The 17,250-nt window shown below is 49.8% G+C and overlaps 1 protein-coding gene across 1 annotated transcript in view; it reads right to left on the bottom strand.

Annotated features, from left to right (window-relative positions):
* The window catches only part of LOC122373442 (adenylyl cyclase 78C-like), a 90,860-nt gene that overhangs the window by 61,395 nt on the left and 12,215 nt on the right, over window positions 1–17,250 (bottom strand). Inside the window, exon 2 of the mRNA XM_043351510.1 lies at window positions 97–338. Coding sequence (XP_043207445.1) covers window positions 97–338 — 242 coding nt within the window. The remainder of the gene's footprint in view (window positions 1–96; window positions 339–17,250) is intronic.

Genomic DNA, 17,250 nt, shown 5'->3' with positions numbered 1-17,250 from the left:
ACAGCATGCTATGGGAGGGCACACGTACCGTGGCCCTCCCACCCCTCCCCACCAGGCACCCGTCTTTGATCTGAGCGATCCCTCTTTAACACTCACCCTGGAATCGACGTGACTGTCGCGGACCAGCGCGAAGCAGCTGAGTAGCGCCAGCTTCAGCTGCAGGTCGACAAAGTGCACCATGGCCAGTCCGCGGCGCCGCTGCCGAGAGGCGTACTGCTGGTAGCCACGCTCCAGGCGCCGGCTCGAGAAGCCGTTGGTGACTGAGGGCATGTAGACCCCACACCACGTGCGACTCCGCTGGGCGTCCTCCCAGGCGGCAGTCCAGCCGCCGCCGCCACCTGTGAACAGAGGTGAGGTCAGGTCAGGTCAGGTCATGTCATGTCAGCCTTGGCTTCCTCCCAGGCGGCAGTCCAGCCGCCACCGCCGTCTGCGGACAAAGGTGAGGGCATGGGCCTGCTTTGAGGCCAGGTCAGGGCAGGTCATATCAGGTCCAGCCGTTCACCCACCATTACTGTTTTGTACATGGCATGAAGGTCAGATCAAGCCAGAAAAGAGGTTTATTAACCCTCTACTGCCGTCTCGACTCATCGCCTCTCAAGGCGATTAAGCTGTTGTCTATGCATTGCTGGCATTGCTACGCCTGCAACGAAGATCAGATCAGGCACCAATTAATGTGCCGTCACCCGCCATTGCTAAAGAAAGCCTGGCCTAGACTTGCTCTGAGTTACGCATCGTTAGGCAAGATCATGACCCTATCAATTTATAGCGGCATTATCATCTAAAGTTATACAAATCAGGTCACTGCATCAGTCTTGTCAGGTCAAGTGAATCTACGAGCCCTGCACTCATCCCTCACCGCCGTTCACAGACACACCTTACACGTCTGCTTACGTAACCTCAGGTCAGCGAACTGACCCCGTCCCGGATAATGCTGGGGTCAGTCGCCGGGGTCCACGGATCTGCCGTGCACGGGGATCGGCGTAAAATCGGCCATCTGTCCGCAGCCTGTCAGCCGATTCCCGGAGGGACAGTACCGAGACAGGGCGCACTTTGTTCGGACAGCGAGCGCCGTCTGACGTTACCAGAAGGCGGCATCTCAGAACTGCCGCCATAAAATTCAGTCAGTGAAGAATCGTCAGCCCTCTATCAGAATCGCTGATGGCGCTCACGGGGGATTATAGCAGCGCGGTTGATATGGGTACCGGCTGCGGCAGCGGCGGCGGTGGGCTCTCTGGGCCACTAGTGGTCCTCATTACCCTCCCGCAGTGGGCGCGGCACAACACTACCGACGGCCATCAGACGCTCCGGGCCGCCGCCGCCGACGAGCCAAACACGCCGTCACACGGGCAACTTCTCCCCGGGCGCCGCTCGACGCCGCACTTCTGGCCAGCCGCGCCACATTTGTCTCTCTCCGCCCCCGCCCCCGCCCCGGGCGATCTGGTGGTGCCGCAGAGCCGGTCGTTTGTCCTACCGAGGATCAGCCGGACCATCGAGACACGCGGACGAACAAATGAACCTCCGCTTTGGGCTTCATTTTCTGCGCCGCTGTGGCAGTGAGCACACATTTCGGTGGAAATTGGCGGCAGATACAGCGTCGGTTTTGGACGCTGGGCACGAATAAGCCTACACGCGAGCGGGGACACAGCCTCAGGCACAAGAAAAACGTCAGACATTCCCGTCAGATGTAAAATAATTGCACAGCAAGTGCACTTTACGAGTGAATTATGCATAGCTAGCTGGGGCAGACAGGCTGATCTAGATAAAAAAAAGAAGAGGCTTATATCAGACAGCACTAGGGATTTAATCTTAGCATGCATGCGACGTTAGTGCAACCAGAAAGGATTGTCGTTGGCTGTTACTGGCAAAGTGTCAATTGCAATAGCTACCTCGTTCCTATCTCGGCCCAGAACACAATGAATCATGAATAGAGGTTGAGCGATTCGGCATCCGAGATCAGAATTCATCTCGTTGAGGTTGTCAGGGCACGTCCCATGGGGGCACGGGTGACGCCACTGTTCTTCGGCAGCGAACTGGGCCTGGATCCAAACCAATCGGCGCCGCCACCGCTACCGTGCTCCATAAATGCAGCCGACGCGCCAGGTCGGACTGGCCCAGCAGACTTGGACACCGTCGGTTGACCCGTGACCTGCACGTGTTTGACGGTGACCGAGCCGGAGTGGGTTGTTGGGAGCTGGTTGACAATCGCACTGGTCAGTGTCCCGAGGGTCCGGTGGACCCACGCGCCAGCCGCCAACCCTGAAAGACAGCAACCAGTCCCGATAGCTTGCACACAGGAAGCCTGATGGATACCAGGCGGCGCTGAAGTGATACTACGTCTATCCCTGACGTCAGCCAGCCCTGAGATATACAGCAGTCACTCTTAGGTGACACCGCTGGGCTTACATCAGACCGCGACATAAGTCAGTCCTAAGAAATAACGGTCAGTTTGAGCGAGAGTTCAGCTCAGCCATCATAACTCGGGTGACAATCCAGAAGTTAGCACCGAGTCACCGCTCAGCAACCACTGCTGTGCGACAATCCGGCACCTCCGCCCTCGAGTGGCAGCTGAGCAGCTGTGGTTTCGGTTGACAACATGTCCCCGGCACGGGAGCTTGTGCATGCCACTGAGACGTGCAGGAGCTAAAAGCGGCAGCAGCGCGCAAGCAGCATACCGAACCTGTTGGACCACGGCTGGCGCACAGCACAGCAGCGATTTTGACCCGCGGTACAGACATGATTTTGGCAAGTGTGGCCTGCTGGTGTGATCTAAAGCGTGCAGTGATGTTGAGCATTGACTATTGAGTGACTTTGTCACGTCAGCGTGCGGCCGTCATTGTGGGCTGAACAAGTGGCATTTACCTACTGTTCTATAGATTCGAGCATTTGGTCCCGACTCCATCTCAAAGTTTCGTAGACGCCTGTGTTTTAACTGATGTGATCTGGGCTGCACCTACATACATATTGTGTGAAAGGTATACATACACGTTTCTAACGCAACGGTTTGTACCGTCAATGTGCACTGAGCAGTAGTCTGTCTGTGACGCTACAATTCAAAATTTCTACAGCCGTAACTTCTCCGCATTTAATGACGACAGCGCCGCGACATTTTCATGACTTGAACAAGTTCGCATCAAGTGATGAGTGTCAATCGGTACGGGTCGCCAAGCTGCAACTTGTCACTTGTCAGAACTATCGAAAATTGTTTCTCCTTTGTGAATGTCACTTTCATTCGTCAACTGTCCACCCTCAAACAAGGATTTGAGCGGTATTATTCTTCCCGAGATACCACTTATAAATAAAAGCGACGTTCATCTAGCTTTTCCATTGCGGTCAAGAAGTCATATTGCCTGACCCTTCCAGCCTGGAGAATCGACTTATGCATCAGGAATATCTTGAGTAACGAAAACTGTTTGTCCAGAGGCCAGTTTTACAAACAGAAAAATAGCCGCCTGCCGGAATTTTTTGCCTAAAGACCGCTTCACATACGGAGCATAAACGGTAAAGCCCTATCCGCTTACGTGCCCATCGCGTTTACGCTCCGTATGTGAAGCGGTCTTTAGGCAAAAAAATTCCGGCAGGCGGCTATTTTCTGTTGGTAAAACTGGCCTCTGATCCACTTGCCATCCTGAGTCATGGACATTGCGCAATGCTCTACTAGAAGTTACTCTCGCGTGACCTTGAGAGCTTCTTATGCCTCACGTTTCGCGAGTATTTTACTTGATATCGACGGGGTGGACCTCGCATTTAAAGGTCACTGGCCGGCCTTAGTAGTCGGTGTTGCGGCAACAATAACATTCTATGAAGTGGTCCGGGCCGCGCCAGGTGGTCACCGTTTTCCGCCTGAGGCCCCGTTAGTCGGCGGCAATGCTCCTCCAGTGCCTCGTCCCTGCACTTTGGACGCTCACTTTCCTGAGGCCCGTCTCGGTCTCTCGGCGGCCGCGGCACAATATTGGTCGGTAGTGGGGCGCTCGGCTTAGCTTTGTGTCTTGAGACGCTAATTGTTGGAATATTAGCGTCATTAGAGAAACAAGACGCTCACTCAGGTTCGAATTGAGACGTTTCCACATCGGTGACATGCAAGAGCCAGCTTGGCCAATTACGTGGTACGGGAATGTTGTATGGTCCATTGACGGTCACCATTTTTGAAACCTTTGAAACTAGAGAAATGCACTCCGCTTTTTCTTCACATCATTGAAAATAACTTGACGAGGAGATATTGTAAACTAAATAACAAACGCATTGCCCATGACGACAAAGAAAACCATGGGATCAAACATTGCGGTGTAATAAGCATTGCAAGTATATGTTTACATCTTGCCGCTTCCTTTTATAAGCTGAGTTCAGCAATTTCAACCATACCCAGGCTAGATGCAAGAACCTTAGGAATCAAAACACTTAAATTACACCCGCTTAGCAGTAAGGTAAAGGAACGGCCAGTTATGTAACGTAGGTATGAGACTTATAACATTTGTGCGTTATTGCTGGGAGTAAGGCCACGTCTAATTAGTTTATCCTTTGCGTACCTAGTATATTGTATAAGATGTATAAAATTGCCGGTCCTACATTCCCTTGAATACCCGAATTTTTACCAAAGGCTGTTTCATTCAACACCTTACCAACTCTAATGCGTTGTCGGAAATTGTAAATTCCAGATAAATACCAATATCTGGGCCGAAAAGCCTTGTTATTGGCCGTATAATCATTAAATTGAGTTAATGCAAGAGGCAGGTGATAACAGTAAATATGTGATATTTGCCGGCTCAACAGAATCGTAACTAACATGACAAGTGCATGTTTTGTTAATACGACATGTCCTTTACAAGAAAAAATACACATAGGGAAATGTAAAACATTGGATTACGTAACCTTCCTGTGATCGGCTTAGCGCTCGCTCAAACGACAGCTGCTGAAAAAGAATTGCTGAGGCTCGTCATATAACTGTCATTGGGTCTGGTTTGCTATGGCACCAATTTTACATCGAAGCGTGCTTTACAGGCACTAAACTATCAAGCCCTCAAATATCAAGCCCTCGTTTGGTGTTTCCAGTCAGTTTAGAAACAGTTGATCTTAGCCACAGTGGCATTTTCGTGCATTGCGGCATTCATAGAAAGCGTTTACAAGAAAAAGAAAATTATCATTGGTAAGAAGTGGAGAACAGGCTGCGTGATAAAATAAGTTCATTTTTTCAACTCGTTGATGGCTGCATTGTACTCTATGAGAGCGAGCACACAGTCGAATCTGCCTAAATGGAAACCATTACGCATGTAAATGAAATCGAAACTTGGGCGCCCTTCCAAACGTCATCTGTGCGGTTTCTGCAGCCAAGTTTGTGCAGCCGCCTCCCGCTGCCGTTTCTTGCGGTCGCGTTCAGAGAAGTGACGGCGCCGGCCGGCGGCCGGACCCCGGTCGGCAGCAACTTTCCGCCGGGCTGGGTTGGAAATTCGTAATCTCCGGCCGGCCCGGGCCGCCTGTAAAAGGCGATCAGGTGCGCCGCGGGCGCCACAGCCGGCAGTCGATGCATATCGGCCGGTCGATAGCGATAACGCCGATATGACTGCGCCTGGGACTGGTTGGCAGATCCACGCAGTAGTTACGGAGCGAGCGAAGCGAGCGGAGTCTTTCCTTAGATTAACGGAAATCTCTGAGTATGAGCGGCCGGCCGGCCGGCCGGCCGTGCGGACGCTTTTGCGAGGCTTATATCTCAGCAACCACTTGACCGATTTACACGCGGTAATTTTTGTAGGGTAGCTTCATTCCTTCTACCAAGTATTGGACTATTCCCGATGCATGTGGGTGACCCCTTATGCACGTGCCACGTGCAAAACGAAGAGGTGTCAGTTTTGTAATTGTTGCAATATCTCGGTAACTACTTGGCCGATTGCGCTGAAAGTTGGCATGTAGGTAGGCACCCACTAGGCACTGTATATCCATGTGCCAGAGTTGGGGTGCTGCTGCACGTGCGCACGTGCTGGGGTCGTTTCCAGATCTCGAGAACGGCTGGACCGATGGCGCTCAAATTTGGTACACGGTTAGGGACCAGTTAGTAGGGTGCCGTGCACAAGTCAGTTGGGACCCATTTTGCACGTGCGCACGTGCAGGGTGCCGCTCCCAGATCTCGAGAACGGCTGGGCCGATTGTGCTCAAATTTGGCACATCGCTAGAAACCGGTCAGTAGGGTGCCGTGCACAAGTCAGTTGGAGGTACCCCCTCGAAATTTCGCACGTGCAAGACTCACCCCCTCGCTCGCTCCGTTAGTCGCCCCAAAAGGCGCTATACTGGTTTTACGCGCGGTCAAACACCACCGTGTCGGTGGCTTCGTCAGTGAACGTGGCTGGACGATTATTCGCATTGTGTTATTGTAACGGAGACGTATAGGGTGGAAAGAATTCTGAGCACGGACATCCAGCTGACAGGGCCTGAATACTGACCAAGTGGCCATGTGAATGTATTCATGACAAACAAACCAGAGCATAAAGTAGGTATATTTATTTAATTTGAGCCCTGGCGCCAAAGAATATTAAGCGGCAAAGGTTGGGGCTGGTGTAATCCTCTCACGTCCGTCCATTCTATTGCAAACGTTTTTCTTTTATGTTTTGAACGTTTGAAAATTATAAACGTTTTGAAAATGACAAAGGAATGCTGAGATCCTTACACATTTTGTCCTCGATTTAAAGACTCTAACCAAATATATTTGTTGTTTTTACAGACAACAAATAAATTGTGCATTCTTCAAAAATGATATTCATTTCACATGAACCTGAATTAGACTTGCAAATTGTCATTCTGCAAAAATGAGAAAATAAGGTTTCCCTACCTAATGCATATTAATCAATCGACTGGCTCGTTTTTGTGCGAATTATGGCATGTAACCATTCGTCTGAGGTAGTACAGGCAATGCACATAAACATTAGCTATGATTGTTCAGGTAAATCATTAGCGACTGGAAATATACGGAATTCGTCACATTTGCGCCTGAATCACCCCCGTCACCTTTACTAGGCAAACTCAGTCGTCATATAGGTCACTGCGACCAAAGGAAAATTGTCCACAGGTTTAGTGCGACATTTCCGGAAATGAGGTTCACCTAACCTTCCCAAAGCCCGTCACCTAATCTGCCACAGAATCTGTCCGCAAAACTCCGGGCGACAAAGTTCCTCGGAGAAGGGGGAGCTTTTCCCGGTCGGGCCTCTGCCATCGATGAGCCATTGACGGCACTGCTGAGCAGGGATGAGCGTGAAACCTTCTGCTAAACGATCACTGACCGCAAATGCATAGCAATGGCTGCTAGATCTTGCAGACTAGCTTAGCACGCAATGAGACAGTCATTGTTGCGCACGGGCAGGTGCAGCCGCCACACCCCTCGCCTGTCCGGAAAACACGTGCAGATATCTTGATCCGACACAAGAGAACATACAATTTATATGACGGGATCCATTCCATCAGCAAGGCGGCATTATTAGCACATTATAGTCGAAAAGGCCTGTAGTCAAACACTAAATACATACGATCTCGTATCTAACAGTGGCGGATCCTGGGGGGGGTCCACGGGGTCATGACCCCCCCCAAAAGGTCTGAGAGGGTCATTTGACCCCCCCCAAAAGCCGAAGACCTAAATGCGCTATAGACGCCGTCTTGCATGCTCAAAATCACATGTCAAACACTTCTGAGCTAATACCTTTGTTTTTCTGGATCGTGTTGCGTGAAAAGGCGTATTGAAGGCCAGAATCTTACTCATTTTTGTCTCAACCGTGCGAGCACCAGGGGATGATCCAGGAAAACTCCAAGGGGATGGTCATGAATTTAATTCGTGGTGCCCCTACCTATACGCAAAATTAAAAACTCAACGGATTTCGGCCACTTAATTTTGGTGATGTCCTATTTCCATTTTTTTATTTTGTTTGTTTTATTTTTAGTGCCCCTGGGCCCTGGCAGGTCAAAATCACGTCGGAGGCGAAAGAAATTCACGGGAATCCCAAAAATCACGTCAGGACATTCAGGGCACTCTGACCAGCCTGACAGCTAGGGCCCTTCTTACTTCCTGGGGCCTCCAGTGAATAACCGCTAGTGTCTGTGTCGGCCCCTCTGACTCCTCAGTAGGTAGGAGGCCCTCTGTAGAGGAGACCCTCTGTGGAAAGGAGACCGCCTGAATGCAGAAGGCCCTCTGAAGAGAGGAGACCCGCTGTAGAGAGAAGGCCCTCTGAAGAAAGGAGGCTCTCTGTAGAGAAGAGGCCCTCTGAAGAGAGGAAGCCCTTTGCAGAGATGAGGTCCTCTGGCTCTTTGAAGAGAGGAGGTCCTCTGTAAAGGAGGCCCTCTGAAAGGGAGAGACCCTCAGTAGAGAGGAAGCCCTCTGTAGAGAGGAAGCCTTCTGTAGTTAAGAGGCCCTGTGAAAAGAGGAGGCCCGCAGTAGAGATCGGTGGTCCTCTGTAGAGAGGAGACCCCCTCTGTGTTTTGACAAATGTTTTTGCAAATTTTTCGCGGCGCTTCGCGCCGCCGATTCATGTACATACGTACAGGTCAATATGAAATCGTGACTGTAATTACATAAACCAACCGTGTCAAATTGAATCAGAATTCATATGTGTACTGTGAAGAAACTCCGGCTTGTACTGCCATGCTAAAAGGGTGGTAAAATTTGTGTTTTGGAGCGGAGCTGTGTTTTGACACATTCTTTTGCAAATGTTCTCGGCGCTTCGCGCCGCCGATTTATACACCAATCAATAAGAGAGATCGTGACTGTAATAACACCAACCGTGTCAAATTGAATCGGAATTCATATGTGCACTGTGAAGGAACTCCGGCTTGTACTAGCATGCTAAAAGGGTTGTAATATTTGTGTTTTAGAGCTGTGTTTTGACAACTTTTTTCAAATTTTTGCGGCGCTTCGCGCCGCCGATTCATACACAGGTCAATAAGAGAGATCGTGACTGTATGCTACTAATGCATTGGGCATTAGACTAATGCATAAGTGAGGTAACTATATCTACTACTTCTGGGTTTTTAAGTCGGTCGATCCGCCCCCCCCCCCCCCCAGTAAAAAAATCCGTGGCGACGCTCCTCTATAGGTGGGTTTCACTAACTAAAACTACTGAGCCGAGTGACTTACGATAAAACTTCAACTCAGAAACGACGAAGATCAAATGTCATTTGATCTCGACATACTCGCTCCCTACCCCCCCCCCCCCCCCCCCCGGTCGTCAGAATTCATTCATCAGACCTGGCATGTCGGCCGACTGGTGACCCCCCCCAAAACGTTCCCCTAGATCCGCCCTTGGTATCTAACGCTTGTCTTTGCCAAAACGCAAAAACGCAAGACGTTTTGGCGTCACGCAGGGGGCTCAACAGCCAGGTCAACACCATAGCCACCCTCCGTCGGGTTCAGGCTGGGTACAATCGACCCACGCCGCCGGAAGTGATTAGACCGGCCCGGCCCGCCCGCGTGCAAAACGCCAGTCATATGAGGCGCATGTGACGGCCCGTATCGGCGGATGACGGCCCGTGCGACGGATGGAGCGTCTGCGTCCGTGCCGCTGCGTCAGCTCGGCTTACGGCCGTCCCCGTGGGCAATGGGCTGCCCCGGGGATCAGTCGACCCGCAGGGAACCAGTCCCCTCCGTCCCGCCCCAATCCTCCCGGATCGCTGCCACTGGGTGTCAATAACTTGGTCGAATCAGCACCTCATCGACTACGCCAACCATTCACCAGGGTTAGGCCGTATTTTGTGGTCAAGAATGCCATTAACAATTATTTTATATGATCAATATGTTATGGTACGATGAACAATCTATCGAATTTATTTTATGAATATCGTCTATAGCGCAAAATATAAAGTCTTATGCAGCCGTTCAGGGTTGCAAGACCGACTGGTAAAACTCGATCACTGCATTCATCCTGCCGCCCAAGTTCCAATGTAAAGCATGCAATACTGCGGAAATCAGCATGGAGCCGCACTAGTAGCGGCTCCATGCTGAGTAGCGGTAGTAGATAGCAAGGGCGGTAACGTGATTGCACGTCACCGCGTTATGCTATGTCTGCTGAAGTGAAGTGTAAAGATTTGGCGAGTTCCAACGAGTGCAAGCACGCGTGACGTATTTTCACACCATCGCTCCTGACGGTAACACCAAATCGCAACAATTGATAGCGACATCGTCTGAAAACGCGGAAACAGCCAAGGTAAATAATTAGCATATGTCCGCAAGCCAGCGTCATAAGTTTCAGACAACAGCCATTGCGAAACAGGTTGTATTGCTGTTTACCTTATAATAAAGCCGTGACCAATACCGGATATGATACAATAACTGACGAAAGATTCTCCGTATTGCAGTAAAGATAGAGGAAAGCAAAGCGAGACCGACGGCAGAGGGTTGTATTCTTTAAGTTATATAATCATTTATTTGTTGTGAAATGTGATGGCGCTGCACCTATGTGAATCGCTCGAAGAGAATTATTCGAAGAAACATTTCCTTCTACCACATAGCCATTAGTCACACCAGACAGTCCACTATCATAATACCGAACGTAAACCACCAACAGTCATCACAATCGCAGGAAGCGATGCTTCGGCGCCAATGCAATTTCGACATCTTATTGTCTGTTCGTAATATTTAGCCAATTATTCTTCACCTTTTAGGCTTCGGTAGCAATGCATAGTGGTTTTAATTACAAAGAATTAACGTTATTGTATCGCAATCCAGGAAAACGAAAGCCATACACAATGTATTATACATCGTAGAAAAATTCGACACCTGATTCTTTGTGCTTGAATTCGCTGTAAACAAGACATAGCGACCAGAGAAAATGCGGAAATGTGACACGGCGCTGCACAGTACATAGAGGGAGTGTTACACACAGTCCAGTACGAACAATGCACGAAACACACGGAAAGTCTTGCACAGTGCACACAGTGGAGTAAGGGGTGGCTACCAGTGCAGCGAGCACAATAAACAGAACTACCAACGGAGGGGCTACCTGTTCCCATACAGGTGGCAGACTTAGACCGACCGTCCACTAAGGGCTGTATTAGTCGAGGTGTTTTGCAATGGAAACGGTAAGCCAATGACAGATGTGGCTTTAGTTTCGGTCAGCTGTTTAATGACGTTTTCTCAGTTGTATTTCATTTGCACTATAAATGTGTATTTTTTAATCATTTTAACATTTTCTTTGTATCTTATACACACAGAGCTTAACGACTGTGCATTAACCCAGCTGATCTTCACATTAGGTTAATAATTGCTTATGCTTTAATTCAGAGCCACATCACTGCCGGGATTGTCAGCAAAATGTAGGTAATCAATAATCATAATAACTGCATTTGACAACTATCACAACATTGCTGCATTTGATCACAACCGCCTTCGCCTTACGTCTGCTTCTGACAGAATTATCTCCGTGGAAGGCATCTGACGGACCAGGACACGTTAGCGCCGAACAGTCTCCTGTCCTGCTGTGCTGAAAGTCGCTTTACATGGGTGGTGGCAGCCGGTCTAAACGCCACAAGCTGCAGCAGGTCTAATGGAGGAGCTTATATCGAGCGCAGGCAAAGCTAATCCCTGGTGAATACAGCTCAGTGTCTCTGGTATTGAGCCGCCGGCAATGTAGCTGACTTCCCGGCCGCCCGTAGCGACACTAAGCATAATTCAGTACATTGCGTGCACAAATTGCACATCGCTGCCGGCGAGACAAAAATACGCCTAATCTTCCGTCGTTCTCGGCTCTAACCTCTTGTGCGTCTCTGTATCTGTCTCCGCATCCGAGAATCGGTCTTGTCCTGTCTCTCTTGCTGTTTCCTCTATCGTCCCCTCGCTCACTTTTTTGTTTTATTGTTCATCTCTCCATTTCTTGCCTTTTATTTCTATTTTTCTCTTCTGTATTCGTTATACCTCTCACTCTTTATAACTTTGAAAATATTATCATTTTTAAACAAATATAAAATATTATCATTATCAAATTAGTAGGTGTACCTAAATCGTCAAGGAATCATCCACTGTGCCAGGCACTGTCCATTCTGCCTTGCAAAATGTATGTGGCGTATAGGCAGCTTCTGTTTTACATACCTACGTCTATTATCATGTGATAATGCTATCATACGCACTGTGTTTGATGGTGAGGTTGGCAGAACAGGCATTATGGCTACCTTGCATGGTGCCATTCGCCGTGAATACCGTCTCATGCAGCTGGATCTGAGCTCTGTGAGTCATGCTGATAGTGTCAAATGTTTTTAGCTCAGCGCTCAAACGCATTGTCGAAAATGGTTACGGTTAGTCTATGAACACGAACGAGCTGGAATGTTCAGTGTTTCTCTGTGGTATGTATTTGTGTTGGTAACTGTTTGTATTCGTGTTATGTGCCTCTGATGGCATGAAATAAACGGTATTATTATCATTATTATTATTTTTGATCCCGAAGATGCGAGACAGCGTTTCGATGAAGTTTTTTTCCTGTCCAATAAACCACAGAAGTCCTGTCTAAGCATAAATTGACTCATTCCTAGCACAAAATACCTAAGTCAGCGCAGAATCGCCCCCCCCCCCAAAAAAAAAGTATCGACGATTCACATCAAACGCTGTCTCTTTGAATGCTTTCTGATACAGCACTTAGATCAAAGGGCATTTATCAATCGGATTTTATAGAGCCGGTATTGAGTCGAATAGGCGCACACTGCACACCTCTCGATCCTAAACATAGCATAATGTTTTCGAGCGTCTAAAGTGGGTGCAGCGATTCAAAGCGTACAGCTAGTGCATGCAGCACTTAGACGTCCATTAAATTACATTGCTACGCTTCAGGGTGCAGAGTTGCCTCGATGTGGACGGGCCATTGCTGTGGTCTTAACTATGTGGAACGACACGATGCAGTGACAGTTGGCGGAGACCCTTGCATGCTCTCTACATAACCTCTCTACATGACCCTTTCACGTCTACATAATACAGGGCGCTCCCAGCGCAGTGTGACGCTATCAGGCATGATGTCGCGAGGCCCGGGCCACGCCGTCCATCCCACAGCTGGCGCCAGTTGTGTCCTGGTGCTCTGGTGTCGCCGCCGGCACCACCCCGGCCACTGGTGACTGTCTATCGGAGCCAGCCCACGCCCGCAGGCCCCACTAATCACCAGATGCCAGCCGGCAAACCGCTTACGCCACCGCCCGGCTGAATGACCGGCGCCCGAGGGCATCGGGTGACACCGTCCATCGCACCGAGAACACCCTGCAACGGCGGCCGGGGGCACCTTCAGCGGCTGTCGAACAAGGTGCTGAATGGGAACGGTTGTGTGCGTGTGTGTGAGAAGTTGTTGCTCACAAAAAGGTGAACGTAAAAACACTCGCCGTCACATAAATTACGCCAAAACGAGCGTCCCGCGGTATCCGAAAAAAATGAACCGAAATACTTTTTCATGTCATTGCAGATTTAAGAGTTTGGCAGATAGACCATAGCGCTGCCATAAACTGCTCTTTTCACCGCATAGATTCTGCACGTCGACTCTCTTGAGTGGCCGGCGCCTCGCCCTTCGCGTTCTATCCAGCCATGTGTTGACGCCGCGAACAATGCGCCCCAGGATGGATGGGAGCCACCGCGGCGCACGCGGCCGCTAATCCCCGGCCATCTGCAAGCCATTCGCCGATTGCTTTGTCCGCCTGATCCTCGGTAAGTGTCGGCCGACTGGCCATTCTCGCACGGAGAGAGAGGGGGCGGGATGACAGCCGCTCGGGCTTCACGTCCGCACCCACTGCGCTTCGATAGTCTAGACGGTAGCACCCACTCGGTCGGCGCGTCTCGAGACTCCCGCCTCCTCACGGAGCGTATCATATAAGTGGACAGGCGCATGTGATAGCATGTGATAGGATTGACAGCTAACGATGTCAACTGCCAGTAGATAGTGGAGGATTGTGCCGATTGACTGAGTGGAGCTATCATCAGACGTAGTGAGCTATCGCTAAACAAATTGGAGCCTATCAGAAGACAGCGTGGAGCTACCGTCAAACAGCCGAGCAAACAGCAGGCAACGAGGTTCTCAGCATGGGAAGGTAAGGAGAATCACCAATATCTTCGATGTAAGTACGGCTGCTGAAGCAACGAAGCGATCATTGGAGCTAAAACTCAACAATCGAGCGGTTAAATACCCGCAAGCGGAGCAGGTGCAACAAGCAAACAATGAGTAGTGGGCAGTAGGCACTGCTGCGTCCAATGTTCAATGTCCATGCTCCGTGGACTCCGAATCTGCAAAGAGTTAGATCTGCTCTCCGACAGTATCTGATAGAAGAGCTATTTGTGCAGCCCAGCTGGCTGGGCCCGCAGGTTATTAGACAGACCTGATGAGCTCCGACTGGGCACTGCATGGCCTTCAGCCTGTGTGCGGACTAGAGTTTCATTTCCCGTGCTCTGGATCCCCAGGCTTTGCTTACATTGTGAAATTAGTATTCATGAGGTGGAAATATTCAACTCAAAAGAGCTTGTAGAATAACTTAAGTGCTGTTCGTTATAACAGCTCGCGGTACAATCGCATTGCGTGGCATTTTAGGCACGTTTAAAGACGTCTTCATAAACATCCAGAAATGGGATAAAGAAAATGAATATTGCCAAATGAGACATTTCTTTGCAACATAATTGTAGAACAGTCACATTGCGCGTTGCGTTAATTCACTTTGAAAAAGATGCGTAAATCCAGGAAGTTAAAATATTCGTGGTGACCGATGGGCAATGGACACAATCATACATTCTATACAAACGGTATAATGCTTGTGTAGCATCAATTCAATACGGTTCCCGTATGTGCATTCGAATATTACCCCCATTGCAGGGTTTCATAAATCTGATGTGCAGCGCGAAACAATCAGCCACGCCCCACGTAATGGCGCAATACTGGTCAGCCCAGGAAGGCCGGGAGAGCGTCGGGAACATACGGCTCTACTACTGCTTGACCAGACAGGCACGGACAGACGGAAAGACGGAAGGACGGACGGGTGGACAGATAGACGGAAAGACGGACGAACGGACAGACGGCCGGACGGGGAGACGGACGGGCGGATGGATGGGAAGACGGACGGATAGACGGACAATTGGACGAACGGACGGGCGGAAAGACTGACTAACAAAAGGACAAACGATCGAACGGACGCCGCACAGACGGTAGCCCAACAAACAACATGAGCCATGGTCAAACAAATGCGGTCCCAATAGCAATATCGATAGCTAATTTTCCCACTAACAGCAGCAGATTGGCGTTACTTTCGCTCGTTAATTTGCCCAGTCAACTCTTTGTGGTCACGAAGGGCCAATACGCTATCGGATATATTATAAAAGAGAAGTTGTCTGTGTGTCACAAACGAAAAGTGTCATCCACATCTGGGTGTCTTGCGCCGGAACGGCGCCATGTAGGAGCGTGAAATTTGGCAGTCGACAAGCGTGGTCAAATCGAACGATCGTATTAAAATTTGGGTGCGATCCGACCAGGGGTGCGTCTCTGACAGGGTCGCGAGCACGAGCCACGCTCGCCATTGGTTTAACACGGGGCGCCAAAAACGGCGCCGTCGGCCGAAATCGGTGCGAGCCGTGTCCCTTTCCGGGCTTATATCTTGACGACCGGTGGTCACAGCGACACGCGGTTGCCACCAATCGATAGAGGAGAGATAAAGCTAGCGTATTGACATGGTTTTATAACGTTGGTCGCGTCACGTGCACATCAGGACCCATTGTTGTGAAAAAATGACCGATTTCGTGCCTCGTGGAGGAAAAATCGGTGCCGTTTGAAAACGGTTTGACCGAATGAAATCGGTGTGGCACCATTTTTTAGGTAAATATATGAGAAAATGGATGATGGTAAACAAAAAGTGATTATGTCTACCATTTCCTTAATAATGTAAAATTCATTTGAAAGGTTGATGCGCGCCGAGTGCGCTGTCGTTTACAACACGATAACGTATTGAAAACGTTGAAAATTGACCATGAAACACACATATTCGGATAGCGCATTCTTTTCTCATCAATATCCACCCAAAATATTATCAAAAAGTCAATAAACTTCCGTGAAAATGACTCAAGCATACCACCGTGTTTTGTTAACGTTAGACATGTTTTCCGATGAAATCCGATCGATGGCTTATAGCCGGCATGTCATTAAACATTTGACCATCAGTCAGCACGGCATAGGCTGCAAGGCACCGCCCGCTTAGGGATATCGCAAACCCTTGAAAATTGTACTTGCATATAACTCAGCCGTTTCTGGGCCGATTGCGCTGAAAATTGGACTGTCGGCAGGCAGGGCACTCACCAAGCGATGTAGGGTCATGTGTCACAGGTGGGGTGGACTCATGCACGCGCGCACGTGAGGGGGTCTGCTTCTACATCTGATGAATCCCTGGGTCGATTTCACTCAAATTGTGTACACTTTTGGGGATAATTTAGATAGGTGGCTCACATAACTCATCTGGAGTATCAGTAAGCGCGTGCGCACGTGCAGGAGCCCATTTATATATCTCAAGAACAGGTAGGACGATAGCACTCAAATTTGGTAAAACTCCTCTGTCAAGTATGAGTAGGGCGTAAGTATGCCGGGTATAGGTAGGGCACGGTATAGGAAGGGTAGGGTATGGGTAGGGTAGGCTATGGGTAGGGTAGGGTAGGGTAGGGTACGTATGGGTAGGTTAGAGTAGGGTATTGTATGGGTAGGGTAGTGTAAAGTATAGAGGTAGGTTTGGGTATGGGTAGGGTAGGGTTAAGTATGGGATTGGTAAGGTATAGGGTAGAGGTAGGTTTGCCGTTCGGGTAGGGTAGGGTAAAGTTGGGTATGGTAGAGTATAAGGTAAACGTAGGGTAGGGTATGGGTAAGACTAGGGTATGTGTAGGTTATGTATATTAGTAGGGTAGGGTTGGGCCTTTCGCGGCTTTTGCGATTGGCGGCGGTTGAGAGTGCGATGCGGGCGGTTTCCTTTGTTGCGGCGTTTGCGGCGTTTTGCGGTTGGCGGCGGGCAGGCGTGCGATGCGGTTTTTTTTGCGGCGGTGTTTGCGTTTTTGCGGTGTTTGCGTTTGTCGGCGGGCGGCTGTTTTTTTGCGGCGTTTTGCGGCTGGCGGCGGGCAGGCGTGCGATGCGGGCGGTTTTTTGCGGCGGTGTTTGTGTTTGGCGGCGGGCGGGCGGGCGATGCGGGCGGTTTTTTAGACGTTTTTGCGTTTTTGCGTTGGGCGGGCGATTGTTTATTTTTGCGACGTTTGCGTCGGCATTTCGGACGTGCCTTTGGCGCATTTTGCGGTTTTAGCGTTTGGCG

Source organism: Amphibalanus amphitrite, unplaced genomic scaffold (genome assembly GCF_019059575.1).
Source record: "Amphibalanus amphitrite isolate SeventyFive unplaced genomic scaffold, NRLGWU_Aamphi_draft 001496F_arrow, whole genome shotgun sequence".
Classification (NCBI taxonomy): domain Eukaryota; kingdom Metazoa; phylum Arthropoda; class Thecostraca; order Balanomorpha; family Balanidae; genus Amphibalanus; species Amphibalanus amphitrite.
The sequence above is the reverse complement of the archived record's forward strand: the minus strand, read 5'-3'. Positions and strand labels throughout refer to the sequence as shown.